This window comes from Lutjanus erythropterus, chromosome 14 (genome assembly GCF_056507025.1).
Source record: "Lutjanus erythropterus isolate fLutEry1 chromosome 14, fLutEry1.hap2, whole genome shotgun sequence".
In the NCBI taxonomy this organism is placed as follows: Eukaryota; Metazoa; Chordata; class Actinopteri; order Lutjaniformes; family Lutjanidae; genus Lutjanus; species Lutjanus erythropterus.
The window spans coordinates 30,418,318-30,437,838 of NC_139330.1; the positions used below are offsets into that span (position 1 = coordinate 30,418,318).

The 19,521-nt window shown below is 39.0% G+C and overlaps 1 protein-coding gene across 2 annotated transcripts in view; it reads right to left on the reverse strand.

Annotated features, from left to right (window-relative positions):
* Positions 1–19,087, reverse strand: part of itsn1 (intersectin 1 (SH3 domain protein)) — a 101,179-nt gene extending 82,092 nt beyond the window's left edge. The window contains exons 1-17 of one of the 2 annotated variants that reach the window (XM_084736468.1): positions 18,920–19,087; positions 9,516–9,574; positions 7,261–7,353; positions 6,602–6,665; positions 5,930–6,090; positions 5,063–5,248; positions 4,629–4,707; positions 4,413–4,513; positions 4,231–4,294; positions 3,636–3,773; positions 3,372–3,466; positions 2,913–3,052; positions 2,498–2,620; positions 1,984–2,133; positions 1,470–1,610; positions 1,145–1,232; positions 415–554 (exon numbers count right to left, since the gene is read on the reverse strand). In XM_084736468.1, the coding sequence (XP_084592594.1) occupies positions 415–554; positions 1,145–1,232; positions 1,470–1,610; positions 1,984–2,133; positions 2,498–2,620; positions 2,913–3,052; positions 3,372–3,466; positions 3,636–3,773; positions 4,231–4,294; positions 4,413–4,513; positions 4,629–4,707; positions 5,063–5,248; positions 5,930–6,090; positions 6,602–6,665; positions 7,261–7,353; positions 9,516–9,543 (1,791 nt within the window). In that variant the 5' untranslated portion in view covers positions 9,544–9,574; positions 18,920–19,087. Of the gene's footprint in view, positions 1–414; positions 555–1,144; positions 1,233–1,469; positions 1,611–1,983; positions 2,134–2,497; positions 2,621–2,912; positions 3,053–3,371; positions 3,467–3,635; positions 3,774–4,230; positions 4,295–4,412; positions 4,522–4,628; positions 4,708–5,062; positions 5,249–5,929; positions 6,091–6,601; positions 6,666–7,260; positions 7,354–9,515; positions 9,575–18,919 lie in introns of those variants that run through there. The other variant, XM_084736467.1, reaches the window with a different exon arrangement.
* Positions 19,088–19,521: the final 434 nt, after the last annotated feature.

Sequence of the window (19,521 nt, forward strand, 5' to 3'; positions counted from 1 at the left end):
AAACAAGACAGGGTCTTTCACATAAGGATGCTTTGACAAAACTTGGGAGAAACAAGTTACTATCCTCCCACTTTTATTAAAATATCAAGAGTCCGCTTGCAATGAGTGCTTTGTGAGTTTAAGTTTTACTTTGTGCTTTAATTCAGATAAAAAAAAAAAATTACACAAACAAGCACATTTTTCCCATTTCCTTTTGTACTTTCATTAATTATTGTTGGGTAACTCTGTTCTAAATTCATGTTAAATTTAAGTTTTTTAAAGTTCAAGAGCAGCCGTACTCTGTTAAGTTAGTCTGTTAACGACTTAGTTCATTAAAGCAATAATGACGTTAGTATTTTCTTTTACATTATAAAAGTATAAGCCCGGCTTTTCCTTAATGTCTTGTATTAATGTGTTAATTAACTGGCTGTTTACCTTCAGCTGTGTGTTGAAAGCGTCTATTTCCAGCAGCTTGGCCCTCGTTTCTCTCTCCACAGCATCCAGCTGTTCTCTGAGCTGCTGTCTGCTCGTCTCCTTCTGCTCCACAGCCTTCTGCAGGGACGACAGACTGTCACCTAAATACATAAACACACACATACACAGACAGACAGACAGAGTGAGATCAGGTTAGGATAACTGGTCGCAGACATTCTCAGAGGAGTTTGTTAAATTTATTGAACTGAATATTAATAATAATAATAGTTCACTAAGCTATGGTATATTGTTGTGCCTGATGAGTCAGTTGACCAGAGACCATGTTTGCTCAGGATTTTATAATACATTACAGGTATTTCTCAAAAGTATGAACTCTTCAAAATCTAAGAAAAACATAGCTGATTCCAGCCTGACAACCACACATTTTTAATCACACTAATCCTTCAAATGACATTGGAGATTTACTGTGAGTTACTGTGAACTGTTGCGAGAACTTATCAGAGAATAGGTACTAAATAATAGATGGAAACCCCTCTCTTCATGAAATTCATTACTGTTGCAATGGAAATAAGGGTCAAACATACAGTTCAAAAACTTGCAGAGCCATTAAAGAACAACATGCTATTCAATCGCATGCTTAAATCCAATGAAGAACGCTGTCCAACCATCATGGCAAGAATATGCAGATGTGGTGTGAAGTTTAAGTGTGTGTACTTTATATAATACTTACGATGCAGACTGTTCTGTTGGACCTGTTTCAGCTGGTCGTTGAGACTCTGTTTATCAGGAATTAGCCTCCCCAACCACTGCTGTGATTCCTGCAGACAGCCATAAAGTCACATCAAGCAAAAGAGCAAAGCACATATTAATGAGCCACTATGCGGATTCCCTTTTTTTTTTTACCTGACTTTATCAAAAATCCTGCATTACAATTGTACTACATGAACAAATTCTACAGTCTCAAAGAATGTTTGTTTGTTTGTTTCACAAATGGCTCTGGTGGTTTAAGATAAATTTGTGTTTATTTGCCGAGAGTTTACATTTGTTCTGTGTACCTGCAGTTGCTGCTGTAGCAGGGTGATTTCGGCGATGCGCGTTTCTCTCGTCTGATTGGTCTGCTCCACCTCTCTCCGCTGAGCTGACAGACGAAACCGAACGTCCTTCAGTTTGCCCTCAAGCTGGGTCTTCTTATCATTCTAGAGATTGGGAAACAGAGACGGAAAGGAATATAATATTGCTTATCTGTTGATGTAGAAAGAATTAGGTTACACAAAGAGTTGACAAAACTTTCAAGGCCAGACCACTGTCACACAAAGCAACACTCCATCTGTCAATCCAAGGACTAACTCTCTACAGTTCTGTGGGTTTCTTAGTAATTGTGCTCCTGTTGCTAACTATTTTTAACTAAATCCGACTGAATAAAATATGACTAAAACTAAACAGCATTTTAATCAAAACACTGCGACTAAAAATAAATCAAAATTTGCTGTCAAAATGACAGGCACTATATCTTTGTAAACTCTGTGTATACACTCATGTAACTAGGTGTGGGTGCGTATGTTTGATTACCAGGGCCTCCAGTTCAAACTCCAGGGTCTTCTTTCTGGCTTTCAGCAGCACTATACTCTCCTGCTCTCTGTTTCTTTGAGTCAGAAGCTCCTGGCGACGTTGACGCTCCCACTCCAGCTGACGCTGGCGCTCTAATTCACGCTTAGCAGCCTGGAGGAGATGAAGCGCACACACACGTACACACACACTCATTAAAAAGTTACGTTTATTTTCACTACGGAACATTACAGCTCAAAGAACTGCAACTGCATTTCAAAGTAACATACTCAAATCACTTTATGTTCATATATTACACACTTCATTATACTCAACAGACCATCTGCTGCAGTGTAAATTGGACTCTTTACTGTCAGAGCTGAGATTTAGAGAGGAAGGTGGCGAGCAGTGAAAGGCCTCTAAGTTGTCTGCAGCAGATGTAATTACAAGTATGCAGCAGTTACACGTCAACTCAACCATAACTCTTCAATTAAAATGCACAGAGGTGGTAATCATATTTTTTTCTTCTCTTTTATACCTCTCTCCTTTCTATCTCTTTGCGTCTCTCCTCTTCTCTCTGCCTCTCCAGCTCCCTCTGTTTCTCCAGTTGTTTTTCGAGCTCTTGTTGTCGTCTCCTCTCCTGCTCCAGACGCTCGCGCTCCTGAAACATGAGCACACAAAACTGAGCGGGCAGAACAAAGAACTTTATCATTTGTTGGGTCATTCAAATGCATTTTCATTTCATCCAAGTTTCAACACTCATCATAAATGTAACTGCCTTACTGATACATTTCAAAGACACGGGATATTGTGGCCGTTACAATGACGGCACTGTGGCTATTATAAATGCAAATATTTTACAGCCTTACACACCAGCCATAAACCATGACCAGTTCAAATTCTGAATGCACACAGTGTGGCATTGGGAAATGAGCTGAGTTTATGGAGTTTACCTTCCTCTCCTGTTCCTCTCTCTCCAGTGCTGCCAGCCTCTCCTGCTCTTTCCTCTGCTGCTCCTGCAGTGCCTGACGTCTCTTTTCCAGTTCTAGGTTTCCTCGCTCAAAGTTCTCCCTCTTCTTATCCTCAAACGTCACTGTGGGGACACAAAGGGAGTTCACCTTAACAACGCACAATAGCTATGATTTAACATTTGTAGAGATTTAATACATGGGGAAAAAATAGTGATTGCGCCATTTGAGGCTGTCATTTGGGCTTTGGGAAACACTAATCATCATTTTTCTGACATTTTATGGACCAAACAAATAATTTAACTAACTAATTGAGAAAATTCTAGCCAGATTAATTGATAATGAAAATCTTAAATTGCAGTCCTCGTCTTGACACCAACGTAGGTAGGGCAGGTCGTGTCCCAGTTAGACCAGTATTATGATGTCATGTGCAGGATGAGTCACCTGGTAGTTTCTTCTCCACAGTGCTCTCCGTCTCTTCCTCTGTCTCCTCTTGGACGCTCTTCTGGTCCGACTGAACACTGTCACTTCGCACACGCCTTTAAGACAAAGAAACAAATACAGTCACACAATAAAAACACTACAAATGATCAACACACATTATCAGGATTGTCAGATTAATAAAATCATCAGTGCAATATAAATGCAAACAGATACAAACAATTTTACATTTAGTCAGTTAACAGGGTATTTGGTTACAGTATTTACCTGAAAGTGGGTGGGAGGTAATCTGGTGGTAACACAGGTGGTAGCGGTAATCCTGACATAGCCATATCTATGAGGTGCATGGCTAAGATAAACTCCTCAGCTGTTAGCTTTCCATCCTGGTCGATATCTGATAGGCTCCTAAAAAGAAAAGATGGAACACATTTTATATTTTACAGATTAATGCATTCTAAAGGCTGATTTATAGCTCTGCTTAGGCTCTATGCTGAGCCTACGCTGTGGCCTACGCAAGTGGTCTGCACTGTTGTGGGAATTTATACTTCTGTGCTGGTGTGTCTGTGTTGCTCTGCAGATACACCACTAAAACATTAGTTGCCAGAGGTGTTTCTATGCCCCTGTGTTGAGTTTCTTCTTGTACTTTAAACACTGGCAACTGAAACTGTGGACAATGTTGGAGGTGGAATTAATAAAGTTGAATAGTTATTTTAACTGATATTGCTGAGAGAAGACATTGGAGGAGATGGTGTGTACAACCATGAAACAGATCAAGGCAAAGGGAGGGTCAAGGTTCAAGTCAGGGTACTGTGTAGGCTACAGTGTAAGGCATGTGGCAATGGTTAAATTTCAGTGTACTGACCATATTGTGGCCAGCTGGCCCTGAGGAAGACTGGACTGCATCAGGATAGTGCGAGCCTGGGGACCTGGAGAACAGACGCACATTGAAGGTAGAGGAGCCAAAGTCACCAAACACATTAAACACTGTGGTAAACACGACAGAAGAATGATCACAAATAATGACATGTTAGTGTGTGTGAGTACCTGTGAGGTGTCCACTCATCATCTTGTCATGGGAGTTAAAAAGCTGTCTGTACTTCAGCCTGGAGGACTGAGGAACAGCCCAATCAGAGGGGGGCTGAACACTGAGAAGAATAACAGAAAATAAAGGCAGTTGTGACAGTTTTCGCCACACTTTTTCTAACTTTAATAACTAATTTTCAGTCAAAATGGTGCAAGCATTTTTGATATGTGTCCTACCTTCCAGCGTCCAAGGACGGCCCCTTCTGCAACTTCGTACTTGAACGATTAAATGAGGATGACTTGTTGACAGAGGGAGCTGAAATAGGCAGAAAAGAGTACATTTTAGTCAGCGGCTGTAGTCAAATTCTTAGTTTCTTCATTTAAAATCAAGCAGTGAATACATTTTAATTTCATGTCATTTTGTCTAATTACTTTATGGTTTGACATTAAATTCAAAAGATGTTAAATCTGGCTCTCAGCTAGATTTGTTACCTCTTATAAAAAGTTCAACCTTCCCTTCACTACAAAATACTGAGATGTTACTTGGGGTACATTATGTGCAAACAGAAACTTAGAACCGAGACCTTTGCCTGTACAAACAATTCCTGGAGACACAACATGAACATTTCAACACACCACCATCTCCTATGTCGTTATGGTATGTATGTTACCCGGGTGTGAGAAGCCTGAGATGGGCTGCATAATGCCTGTGGGAGGAGCTCCGTTGGCGATGGGCTGGGGTAGGGAAGGCGGGGCAGATGAGACCAGTGGTGGAGACACTCCGACAGGAAGAGGTGGCAGGGGGAGCGGAGGCACGCCTGAAAGAGGAGCTGAGATGGGAGCCATGGGGGGCATGCCTGGAGAACAGATACACAAAAAACCTGATTATTAGGTACATGTGCAGTATCTGTCAAAAGACGTGTGAGGCATGAGAGCAAGAGATCAGAGACAGCTGCCATCAATATTTCTCTAATGTTGAATTAGACATTATAATCTTCATATAAACAGGGTGTGAGAGCTACAGTGCAAAATGAGAGGGAACATTATCTCTTTACTGTGTTTGCATTATAACTTCATTGATCAGCCTTGAAGGTGCAATAAACTGAAAGAGAGTAAGCAAACATTTCCTAAATGACCTCTGGAAAAGGAAGAGTGACGTCATGCTTATAAAATACTCCTGCAATGTTTTGCCAGTACACACAGTTTCACCGTCGCCTTTTTCCAGGCCCAACAAGACATCATGGAACGTTGAGGAAAAGCAGCTGCAACATGAGCTGATAGCAAGAGATTACATCTATGTTATTACATCAAACTGTGGGCAGTGTTTTGTCTGTATAAATCTATCAGCAGTGCAGCAGAAGAAAAATTAAATTAAAATGATCAGTGTCAATATTTAGACTCTATCACGACCTAAAATTGCATGTAAAGCAAGCATGATTTAAACAAAACAAAGCAGGTTGACAGAATGCCTGCAGCCATAAACATAAAACAATTATTTCACATGCGCACAGTATAATACATATTTGTATGTGACTTACCAAAACCGGTCTGTGGGGGTAAAGGCAGTGGGGGTTGTTTCATACTGGGAGGAAGCGTAGGGGGCAGAGGGTGACCCTGGAGTTTCAGCTTGATGAGTTTCATGGCGATGGAGAACTCGTGGATGTCCATACGTCCATCACTGTTCATGTCAGCCAGAGCCCTTAAAGATGAACAGAGAAAAACGCGAAAGAGTGATGCATTGCAAAACAAAACAAAAGTTGTCACAACCTGAAGAAGAAATAGTGTGAACAAGCTTTAAAACAAAACAGTGTGCAACTTTGTCATCGTGTGATTTTTTAAAATAATGAAATGAGTGAATTGAGCTCTTAAAGGACGAGTGTGTTGGATTTTAGTGGCATCTAGCAGTGAGCTTGCAGATGCAGAAATGTGTACTAGAACCTGTGGCTGTAAAACTAATACTATAGAAACATGGAAGTGCAACATGACCGTTGGAAGAGAACCCGTGACCTCTGTACATACAAAGGCCTCATTCCGATGTACTGCAAACACAGCAATTCTTATTTCCAGGTGATTATACACTAATAAAAATATACTTATGAATATTAATGCATATTCAATTCCTGAAATAGCCTGCCAATAAATCCTCTAATAAATCCTTTAATATCTGTCAGTCTGTGAGCTCGCAGTAACTTCCTGGTTATGTGACTCACCAGATCTGGGCCAAGATGGGAGGGGGCAGTCCTGATTGAAGAAAAAAGTTCTTGGCTTGGTCACCTTAACAGAAAAATAGGAAAATAATGTGAGAAAACGGCCACTTAAGACCAAGCAGAGAAAGCTAAACCTCAATTAACTGACATATATTAAGTATGAAATGTGTTTGAGTTAATACAACAGTATAAATGCTGTTGTCCACTTAAGAAATAATAAATTCATGTGACAAAATAGAACTTTTTCAGATTCATAGCAAAAACTACCACTTGCCTAATCAGAAACAATTTTATTAATTTTCAGTGTTGTTCAAACTTTTTTTAATTTTATTTTTAACTTTGCAAAATTATATCAAAGCAGCAGAACGCCCATTTACACCTAATGGGTAATTTAAAGGTTATGAAACTAAAAAGAGGAAGAGACAGAAAAACTAATAATTTACATCATCTGCACAAACAGAGAAAACTGGGGTTCACTTTGAAGGAGGGATATTAAAGGAATCTCTTTAGGCCTTTGTACTGGAAAAAGCCTGTGTACAAAGAACTGATATAGGACTTCTGTTGACACTTGTTCATGTCCTCATCTGACCGTAACCATACACTTTGATGTGCGCGCGGTGTGTAGATTAAAGAAAGAGAGGCAGCAAGAGAGAGGCTGTTACCTGTGATGTAACCCCCGGCAGTGGGAGAGAGGCTGTGAAACTGCTGATCATGTTTGGCTCTCTCATCCACTGAGATCAGAAACACATCTGGACCTAACCCACAAAACATACACACACACACACACACACACAGTTACAGATCAGAAAGCAAACCCGAAGGCCGAGACACAGGCAGACGCAGATGGACAGTGGGAGAAAGGGGAGGTATGAGAGGAATGTGTTAGTCATGAGTTTCACTTCCTGTAAGACGACTCTTATTAAGTGTGTCAACTCAGACTGATGAGTAAAGAAAAAAGGATGAATGGATGATGGACTGAGTCTGACTGTTGTGGTTCCTTTGAAAGCTCAGCACACACCAAGACAGTCTATGATTCAGTCACACGTGAATTTAATAGAGCCATCACTATCTGACAGATTATTTTGGTTTTTACAATTATCCTAAGGATCTAGAGAACTTAACAAGACTGTGTTTTTGGTTTGACAATAAGGAGATGCCACAAAACCAGAGCCAGCAACAAACTAACTCCAGGCAGCTTTATTGGTCTGGCTTGCCTTACTCGATAATTAGCCAGTCGTTCTGCCTCTCTGCTCTACTAACAGCCCAGTTTCCACTTTGCCATATTTTTCTCGACCAATTTAATTAGATTCCACATCAGCGTTCATCAGAAACCTAGCCAATCAGGGCAGTCGTTCCCTTTAGTGTCAGCTGATAACGTCTTCCTGTACCATTAACTGACAATTTAAGTGAATCATGCTGACTCATTTTTTAAATGGAAGTACGGTTGGTGCTGACAGAAACATTATTTCGAAATAGTGCTGCTTTTAGAAAAGATGCTTATTCAGTTGTCTTTACATATGCAGCTACGATTTTTCTGCCACAATGTTCTTCAAGAAAAAAAAAAAAAATCAGAAAAATGACATGAAAAATTATTGGTCATGAGCTTTTCACTGTAATTCATATTTTATCGATACAGTTACACTCTAAATAGTAATTCTATCTATACCTGTCCAATACTATAAGTAGACAGTCGGGATGTAATGATAAATTTAATACTATAAAACAGCAAATAAAAAAATTCTCATTATTGTACTGCAATATTACATTTAATCACCTTATTATTTTGATTATTTTTATTTTATTCAGGGACTGCTACTGACTGTTACATTATTTTTCTTTTGCAATTGTGCATAATGATTCAAGCTTTCATTTCCAAAGACAATTCATGCTAATTTTTGGCATAGGTTAATTTAGTTCAGTTTTATTTTGCATAATTAAAAAAGAAAAAGACACAAAAAAGGCAAAGATAGCAAATAATATTCAGTGCTTGATAGCAACAACAATAAACAACAGTGATACTAACACCCATTTAAAAGCAGAAAAGGTGAGTATGTGATGTATCAGGGGGTGTGTGAGTGTGTGAGTGTGTGTTATTGCTCATGGCCGGCTACCGGCTACTATTTTATTTTATTAAAGAAGCTAAGTGGAAGCACTTTAAATTGAAGGTGAAAAATGCCATACACACGTGATTCATTTTTTAATAAAGGGCATTTTTTCAAGTAATCATTTTTCTTTGTTCTTATCATATTGTGAACTTTTTATTGTGGTATTATCGTAGGTTTTTGTATTGTTACAACCCTAACTGATGGTATCAATATTTTAATATAATATTGCATATTCTCTGGAACATCAGTTAAGCCTTTATGTTGTTTCTAGCTGATCATTTTTTCCATTATGTTCCATTGATAAACAATGGTTTGATTAAGTGGTCCTTAATCAACACAGAGGCAATATGTTCTAACAGTTACAAATCTGAAAAGTCTGTCTGAAAAATCTCACACTGAGTGGTTTTTAAGCATTTTGGAGTCAGTCTGCTTTAGTCTCCGTCTGTTTGTCTGCCTCCAGACTGTATTTGTCAGAAATGACCACAGATTTCAATTTGGAAATTGTTATTTTGATACCTGCTACATCTGCTACTAAGGCCTCATGTATGATAAATTAATTTTCTTGTGACTTAACTCTGTCTCCACTCAAAAGTAATTTGATGTACTTGACATTTACTTTGATATTCGTGGTGGTGGTAGTGATTCAAAGATGTAAAACTGGTTATGGAAAATGAAAGTGGATTAATGAGAGGCTGCAGCTCGTCGTCTAATGCACCAGTGGAAAATTATGGTGGGTTAATGGAGCAATGTGCTGTCAACTCTGAGATGAAAATATCAACATCAGCTTTCAGAATATCTATCTTTATACTGACCTGTGAATGTGGTGGGGAACTGTGCCATGGTTCACTCAGTCTTCTGCACTACACAACACCTGAAACAACACATTTAGAAAAACAGATGAGGCGTTTATCTGATCAATCTCAGCTCACCTCATTGAGTATTCAACTGCTCAATAATGCAGAGACGTAACAAATAATTCAGTAACGACTCCACAAAAAACATTTCACTGGTGAGCCACAAAAATGCTTTCATAGCGAAGGGGCTTCAGTCACTGCGGTCAGCAACCCAACGACTGAAGCTGCTTAACAGCACATTAAAAAGGAGCAAATGATGTCCGGTCACCTGCCAAAGGTGCTGATACAGTAGACAAAGCCAGTCAGAGAGGAAATGATTTTCTAGAGTTAATTTTCCACTCTGCTGTCCTTTGATGCTGAAGTTGTGAATTTCTATTTGGTCACCAGCCCAGTGAGCTATTACGGCTGCTGTACCTTAAAAGTTTGAAGGAATGATAGTTGCGCACACAAAAACACAAAGCACACAAAAACAGTAAGGCATACAGTGTGTTTTAAATTCCATATTTTATATTTGTCTGTAAGAACAATGCAAAAGAACTCTGCATCAGTCTGCTGTTCAGACTAGTGCTGGTCCACAGGGGGCTGAAGCATGTCAGCCATGCTCGTGCATGTCAACAGGGCAGCAAACCTTTATTTATGCAGGGCAGGCTGCCGGAGCATACTTGCTTGTTTTTCAAAAACCGCTCTGCTTCACACTCACTCATTTACACACATTCTCACTTGGGAGCTGACCACAGTGAACACCAGTTTTCTACTGTTGGCCCGTAAAAAGCTCCACTGGAGTCTTTTTAAAGTCACTGTTTCTTTTCAGGCGATACAAACGGGCAAGTAACAAACTAAAAGACATAAAACAGGGATTTAGATGAGTGTTTTTACATTCAGGTTTTTGTTGGAGGAAATATCTAAACAGACAGACAAAACAACACACCCACCTAAGAAAATTAGAGCTGCAATGATTAGGCTAATCGATAAATCAACTATCAAATTCATTTCCAGCTATTTTGATTGATTGTTACGATTCATGTATTAATCAATTTGAGTAATTTTTTTGAGAAAAAAAGACCAAACCTTTCTGGTTTTAGCTTCTTAAATGTGAATATTTTCTGTTTTCTTTAGTCCTCTGTGACAGTAAATTGAATATCTTTGGGTTGTGGACCTAAAAGGACATTTGAGGACATTTTATAGACCAAACAACTAATCAATTAATTGGGGGGGAAAAAAAAGATTTCAAGTTGCAGCCCAAAAGGAAAAATAGTTACAAGTGTAAACTCTAGTTACTTTTAAAAAAAAATTCTTTGGATTGACAAGATTAAGATTTGAAAAAAATCACAGTGATGTACAAAAACATCTCTGAATAATTTTACATTTTGTCAGATTGTTTTTAAGCTTAAAACATGTATTACATTGAAGGTTAACATCTAAATAATATTTTTAAATCTATTTTTAAAAAATCTGAAATAGAACAGTGCCTTAAACCCACAATAACACATCCATATATAAATGTGTGTGTGTATCATACCTCTGCTCTGCTCGAGCAGAGGTATGTTAATCAGATCCAGACCTGCCTCCCTCCTCTGTATCCTGGTGGCCAGCAGACAACCCATAATAATCTGACACACATTGCAACAGACAAGTACTTAGTGAGGGTGTGTGGGTGTAAGTGTGGGCTGCTGACTTTTTTTCCAGTGTGGTGTAAACAGAAATCTGGCTTTCTTACAGGGATGAGCTGAAACCCAGTTAAAGGGTCATTTCACCTGAAGATCAGACGGTTTGCATTATCTTGGCATGCAGCATCCGTTTTATTTGATGAAACTCAAAGATATTTCATTTCTGAGTCTTTTGCCACCACCACAATATAACAATGGTGAACAAACCTTCAAAAAAACTTAAAGTCTCTTTTCAGAAACAGTTGTCAAACATTGCTATGGACATTTCGCTGGGACTATTTCTCCAGTATAAAATTGTCCTTGGTCTATTGAAGAGTGCAGTAGTGTGTGTGTATGTGTGTGTCTCATTATCATCAGAGCGGGAGGACAAAGTAACCAGCTTAACTAGGTCAGACGAACAAAGCCCACCCTACACAAACACACACAGACACACACTTTCACGGCTGCCACTGAGACGACATTGAAGCAGTTGAGCAACTACAGTAGATTTTTTTTTTTTTTTTTGCAGGCTTTAAACAAGGAACAAGAGTGATCAAACTGCTGCTGAACTACGTTAAACTTTGTTTCATTTGATGAAATTGTGGAGCATTTCCTCTTTTTGTTACTCTTATTTTCTCAGATGATACATTCAAACTCCAGAGGCTTCAAATCACAACAAATACAGTCCGAATTGACTACAAATAGATTATCCCAAACATACACTGGGTTTTTGGCATCGCAGGCCTCATATTCAGCTAGTTCTTCATGTATTCCTGACTGGAATGAACACCACAGAGGTTAATTGCAGCGGAGAGTAATGTGTTACCCTTGGGTGAAGTTCCAGGAGCTGGAACAAGAAGTTACTTTTATTTCTCATGCTGCCAACATCCAGTCAGATGTCATGTTGCCAACACTTTCCAGCAAATAAACTGCCTGCGAACCAAAGTGACTTTTGTCTACGAGCACCAGTTTATCACAATACCTCAGACCAAAGCAAACTAACTGCAAGAACGATCACACCCTTTGTTACCAACAGAATTCACCAGGTCACTCCCTGTATTCAGTTCACTGCTCACTTTGACATATTTTGTTTTAATCATAGCCTGACCTTACCTTGGTGGAGCTGCAGAACTCATTATAGCACAAACATAATCACCATCATATCAGTTTCTTTAATTTGCTGATCATATTGAAGTTTTCATCTTTACAATCATACAAAAGTTGGCACCGATTATACATCCAGCAGCAAACTTAATTTAAACTTTAATGAAAAGTCTATAAATTTGAGTTTGTTTGTGGGAGCCATCATGCATCAATTTCCTTTGTCATCATCAGTGTGTACTTGAGGGTTTTATTCTCTGTTCTCCCTGTGTACATGTATTGTATTTGTGGGATTAGTCTGGATAATTAGAGCATTGGGATGTAACTAGAGTGTTGGTCTGTTATCAAGGCTTGTGGCAGATGCCAGTTTAAGCCCCTCTCACACACACACACACACACACACACACACACACACACACACACACACACACACACACACACACACACACACACACACACAATGGGCAGCTTCAAAACATGATAGAGATTAGACACTCTTGTCTCTTTGTCCTTTCCCCGCATTCATCTACTGACCCCTTCTTCTGTGAAAACCGCACTCCAACTAATGCTCTGTCCACTGGACGTCACAATGCAGGACACTTAAAAATACACTGTAATATTCTAATAATATTCGATATCCTTACTCTGAGTTGTGCAGTGCATTTCAAAAAGATGCTGAGGTGTTGGAGTTGATGTTTCTGGTGTTCCCAATCACCCTCAAGCTGACTTAATTTTGTACTTCGTTCCCTCTGTGACTATGTGAACAGTCTTGCTCTCAATCAAGGTAGTGCAAAAATACTCAGGAAATTTATGGACACTGGAGCATGTTTAAAATCAAAAGCACATTCCTAATGCTGCATTCAACACAGCAAATTCCTAGTAAGGACATGGCAAATATGATTCTTGGAAACCATTAATCTGCAAATACCAGGCTTCATAAATAACCTTTTTATCATTGATGTAGAGGGGAAAAGGGACACATTGGGTAATGCAAAGATACATTACGTATTTCAGCTATGCACCTAATATATAAAATCAACTTACGGATGCCAGTTAAATCCATGCCAAGTGAAAAACAGAATAACACTCTACAATAAACAAACATTTACTACAGTTAGTTTTTCTGACTTGTTCACCACCTTTATTTTGTTAGAAACAACTTGAGATCCACTGAGATTCATTCTTAATTAATTCATATCATACTGAGCCAAAACTAAATCACGTTGGAGAGATTTCTTTGGCAGTAGGGCATAATTTAGAAAAATGTTGCAAGATTAAAATCTTAAAGGCTTAAGTAAATATTTACAATTCTTATAAATCAGCAATTCCTGATTTATCTTTTCCTCCATATTTTCAACCTTTGCTTGCTACATCAGCAATTTTCCGCTTTCTGGCTTTTCTTCTATTAGCCACGTCCACTGTGTCTTTACTGTAAATATGAACATGACATAATGTCAATTTGTCAGGCAGGTTGGCTACAGGGATAAGACAAAGGACCATCAAACAGAAAAATGGACCCAGAAATCTAGGACGTGTCACAAAATGACCTCACATTCAGTTCAGTCTGCTGGTACCTCATTGTTCTAGTCTGAAGTAGAGCAGAAATGATGAGTCAATTTATCAATTAGTTGATTGAAAGCAAATCAGTTATTCATTGACTTAGAATGCAAAATGTCAATATTTTCTTGGTTGCCACCATTTAATATCATTGTAAATTCAACTTTGAAAGATGTCAAGATTTTCAAGAATGCACTTGTGACTGTGGTAAAATCTGAAGGGTGCTCTTCATCATTCTTATCATTTTTAGACTAAATCATTAACAGATTAATTGGAAAAATAATTAGAATTATTTTCTGACCTAATTTTAAGAAAATGTATTTTATTTGTTGATTACATCTTGTGTGTGTGGATAGTTAGACAACAATGGTGTTGATATTAATAACTGCAACCTCTTCACACCAGCATTCTCACTCTACATGCTCCCACACACACAAACACAAGCATTTGAATTTAACACACACCCTCAATACACACACACACACACACACACACACACACACACACACACACACACACACACACACACACACACACACACACACACACTCCCCAAGCCCCCTCTTTCTCACTCACACTAAAGAAACACTGGCCATCAACACACCCTCTGACACTGACCCTCAGCTCTGCGTCTCTCCCTCAAAACACATTCTTATCACACTGATGTCAAGTGGAGAGGCCTGAGAGGTGACAGGACACCCATCCACCCAGCGTGCACGCACAAACACACATAACATGCACACACAGGTTTACTACTGCAGTCTCTCCATCAGCTCCTCCTGTACCACTCCACCCTCCCTGCTGAAGCTCCCTGCTCCCATCCCAGCAGCCTCCACAGCTAATGTTAGCTCTATCACAATGCAAAACTGATATCAAGCCTTTAATGGCAACAAGCTGAAACTGAAGCACAGCGCTGGGACATTTTAGGGCCATGAAGTCATCTTCTTGTTCACAGTACAAGGAAAATATCAACACAACATAAAGTCACCATGTGACTTGTTGTTTAACCTTGAGCAGGTTACAGTGGCAAAATAGTCAATTCATGGTATACTTCATGGTAAGTATCAATGTAAAAAGCCCTCAAACTAAACAACCAAGGCATTTCACAGAACCAAAATATCCCAAAAGGCTGTTGTTAGTGCAGCTAACTTTGATTCTTGTGAGGAAACCTTCCTTTGACGGGTCACACAACGCAAAAATAAAATGGTAATTAACTGCATAATGTAAGAATGCTGCACCGTTTTTACATTTGTACTGTTGTGAACACTGAGAATTGTTCTGTTGAGACAAAATAAGTGAAAACACATGTGAGCAGGGGAGCTTTAAGGTCATGTCAGCCATGTGATCCCAACATTGAGTTCCAAAATACAGATATTTTCCACAGCAGCCATTCTGACATAAAATCATGGAGTAAACACAGGTGTTACCAATGTTGTTGATTAAAGTTCTCTCCATTCAGGTAAAAGAGAGTCAGGGTGTTGCCATTGTGCGTGTTGGCTGCTACACTAAATGGAAAAGGACCTTAATTAAAATCATTGGTAACACCTGTGTTCATCCTACTATTTCAAATCAATATCACAGCCTGGAAAAAGTTTATTCCTTGTCGAATGGTATGACTGGGTTTATATCAGGGAAATATTAGGTTTGCTACAAAATATAACCAAGTGTGGGTTATCGATTTAGAAAAAAATCTATTACATGGGTCCGACACCTGATGCAGCTTGTTTCTGTTTCATTAAAATTTTTCATGATTTTTGTTGCTGCTGATTTATAGCTTCTTTGACGCAAGAATACAAAGTCAGCCCCCAGAATCTACCCCGACTTGTTGAACTGTGACTGAACTGAACTAGGGCCACATAATTAATTGAAACATTATTAAAATCACAATTAGGCCAAGGGCTTAATCCAAATCACTGAAGCTACAGTTTTTGGATGAAGGTTAAGTGTGTGACAAAACAGCAATACAATGAAGTACTGTATTGCTGCGGAGATGCCCCAGCCTACAAACCTTGTTCTTAATGTCGAAGGAAAGTGTTTGTTTGGTACAGACAGCAACAAATGTCACATTATCATGATTTTATTTTTTTGTTGAAAACAAAAAATACAAAAGTGATCATTCCCACTAATTGTGATATCTGTCAAAAATAATCACATTATGATTTTTTTTTATCTTATCATATTGTGCAGCCCTAGACTGAATAAACTTTAGTGTTCACTGGTGAACCTTTGAGCTTTCAAACTGAGCTTTCTAAAACAAATTTGTGTGCCTTCCTGTTATCGTGAAATTTGCCACTGTGTACATCTAACTTATCTAACTGAACTATAAAACTGGATGTATAAGATCTGTCTCACACCCACACACACACAGTCTATTAAGCTGGCTCACAACAGAAGTAATATTCAGATGGAGTAGGCTGTTATCATTCAGCCATTCAAATGATTCAAGTAGCTTTGTACAGCAGCAAAAGCCGATGAGGCTGCACAGAGAGCACCAGTTAGAAATCACAGGTGAAACATATTGCCCACCCAGTGCACTTCCTCCTGTATATACTGGAAATAGTGGTAATGCACCCCCCACATACCCATTACAAATAATTCTGCATCTTTTAGTCAGTGTCATTTTAGTCATTCTGAGACAAAGCAAACTTTTGTCACAGATCATTACATGACAATGGGACTCCAGAGAGACTTAAGAACCAAGGGTTTCACTGAAACTTTTTTTCTGCAAGACATTTGGCAAGACTTGGCATGAATACAGTGTTATGCACTGATAGAAACAAAGATATAGAATAGGGCAGAAACTAACGATTATTTTTCATTAAAGGGATAGTGTGGATTATTTGAAATGGGGTTGTATGACATACTTATCCATAGTCAGCGTATTAACTGCAGTAGATGGTGGATGACACACCTCCAGTTGGATGAGCAGCAGGAGTACTGGTGTATGTCACTGGGGTTGTTCTGCTGGTTTGTTTGTGTTATTGGGTAACTTCAGTGTCAGTAGTACAGATTCATCCAAGTCAGCAACTCGAGTGCTCTCTGAGGTATAATTAGCGTTTTTATAAAATGAGTCTGATAGAGCAAGACAGAGCAATATCTGGCTTATATAACAGCAGTTTCCAGTTGGAAAGGCTGTTTGACAGCAATGTAAAGTTGTGGAAATATTCTAAATATGATTATAATTGATTTTTTCAGGTGGAGTCCTCTTTCAGTCCCTAAAACATGTTCTCCTGCTGATCCTGTCCACATCAGAACATTGCTTAGATTGCTCAGTGCTGGTACTCCTCTCTGCTTCTCCAAACTGGTGGCATGTTGACTACTGTAGGTGATACACTGACTATCGATGTACCTTATACAATCACTCTTGAAATAATCCAAACTATCTTTTTAGTTAAAAAAGGTCTGTCAAAACTTTCTGTGAGCCTAAGGCACCATTTTCAAATGTCTTGTTAGTTCCACAGTCCCAAACCCAAAGATACAGACACATGAGACTGTTCAATGACATAACAGTTGCCACTTTTGCTTAATCAAAAAACTGTTAGACATTACCGAATAATGTTGTGCCCATTGACTAATCACTTAATCAATGAATTGTTATAATCTAGATAAACCCTTTGCAGAACAAACAGGCAGGTACACAGTGCTGCATTTTGTCATTCTCATGAATAACAGCTGGTATTTTTTGTGGGTGTGTTCCACAGGAGGTGCTCATTAAAAACAGGCATAGCAAGCAAATGGGTCTTTGTACTTTAGAACAAATTTATGGAGATTTCAAAGTATTCAAAACAACATAGATAGGAATCAATGTTGGTGGTGGACCAAAGAATCAATGAATAATTTAAACAGGATGGCAGCACCGTAGTAATTATACATTTTCTAGGGCTGCAACTAACGATTATTTTCAATTAATTGGTTGTTTATTTTATCGATTAATAGTTGTTTGTTTTAAAATGTCAGTAAATGGTGAAAAAAATAAATTAGTGTTTGCCAAAGCCTAAGATGACATCCATAAATGTCTTGTTTTACTCACAACCCAAAGATATTCAGTTTACTGACAGAGAGGAGTAAAGAAACCAGAAAAAAGTCAGGGTCAAGAAGCTGGAATCAGAACATTTTGACATTTGTTCTTAAAAAAATACTCAAACTGATTATTCAACCAATTTTCAAAATAGTTGGCTATTAATGAATTAATAACTGATTAACAGTTGCAGCTCTAGCGTTTTCATCTGCAATCCTCCCACCTTTACGGGGAGATGTCAGCATCCACGTTACCATGGGAACCAGTCCTCACTGATGGGTCTTTTTAAGCCTGGTCATTCAAAACGCTGAAGCTCCACATCCCCTGATGCAGGATGAGTGTGCTCACTTCTTTGTAAATAGCGTTTACAGTAACAGGAAAGCACTATTTCACAATCCATCCTCACTTCCTGCATTATTTCACTGGACTCGATTATGGTATGGTGCTTCGCCCGACTCCGAGCATTTTTAGGTTTTCAAACAGAAAATAGGGTGTTTTGAATGGACAGTTAGCTGAATGGGCAGCTGTGAGCATCTGGTTTGATGTTAGCAATCGCTAAGCTACTGAGAAGACCTCCACCCTAAAAGTCGCTGTCCGCCCTAGCACTATCACCAACCTTGTTGATTCACCATCTTCTTCTCTAACGTTTCCGACCCGGCTACTAGCAAGACTAAGGTTAACCACGAGTAACGCAAGTCAATGTTAACGTTAGGTCACGGCTTGCAGGGCAGATGCAGTGATTTAACATTAGCATAACGTTACTGGCTAACTGTTGGTAGCCGCTGGATTGCATCGTCCTCCAATTTCAGGTCGCCCTGATCTTGTTTAACAGAAAAATATTATACACTTCCTAGACAGTTAATATCACAGTTAGAGGCTGACATTGTCAAGCTACACTGGATAAAAATGTCCAATTAGCAGCGCTAACGTCTATATGAAATCCAGCTAGCATGCAGGCTAACCAGTGAGAAGCTAACGTCAGCTCGTCAGCCCGCTCAGGGACATTCTTTCACACCACACATACTACACTCTCCCCTTACCTCATAGTTCAGTTTCCATCGTCAAATACTGGATAAAGTAGCTCGTTGCGTGTTTATGTAACCATATACTGTGGTATCTTCTCCCGAAATGTGCTGTTTTATCACCAAGCCCCTTTCCGGCGATTCTCCTGTGGTTCCAAAATCCCGACCGACTGAGGGACAGCTGGAAAATGGGGTAACGTTGCTGACGTATCGCGAGATGTCGTAGCAAGTATTGGACGTCGATGTAATCTCGCGAGAATTTACAAGCCGTTTGCTTGCTTGGATCAGGGACGCTGTGAAGTAAAAGGATTAGTTGCGCTCCCGCCGCCTGCCGTTTATTAAGAGAAAACACATTTCTATGAAAAATATATCCAAAAACAACAAGTATGTAAAGAAGACTAACGTGTATGTCTACCAGAATGGCAAAACGATTGCAAACTAAATACAATAAAGCTACCAGGAGATTTAGCCTAAGCTGTTTGCTCCCAATAAAAATAAAAAAACGACAATATTAACAAGGGAAAGAACATGATATTCATATTCTGGGAATAATCTTCAGGGCGTCAGGACAAACTGATACCAACATTTCATTTAGAAATGAGACAACCAGACTAACAGTG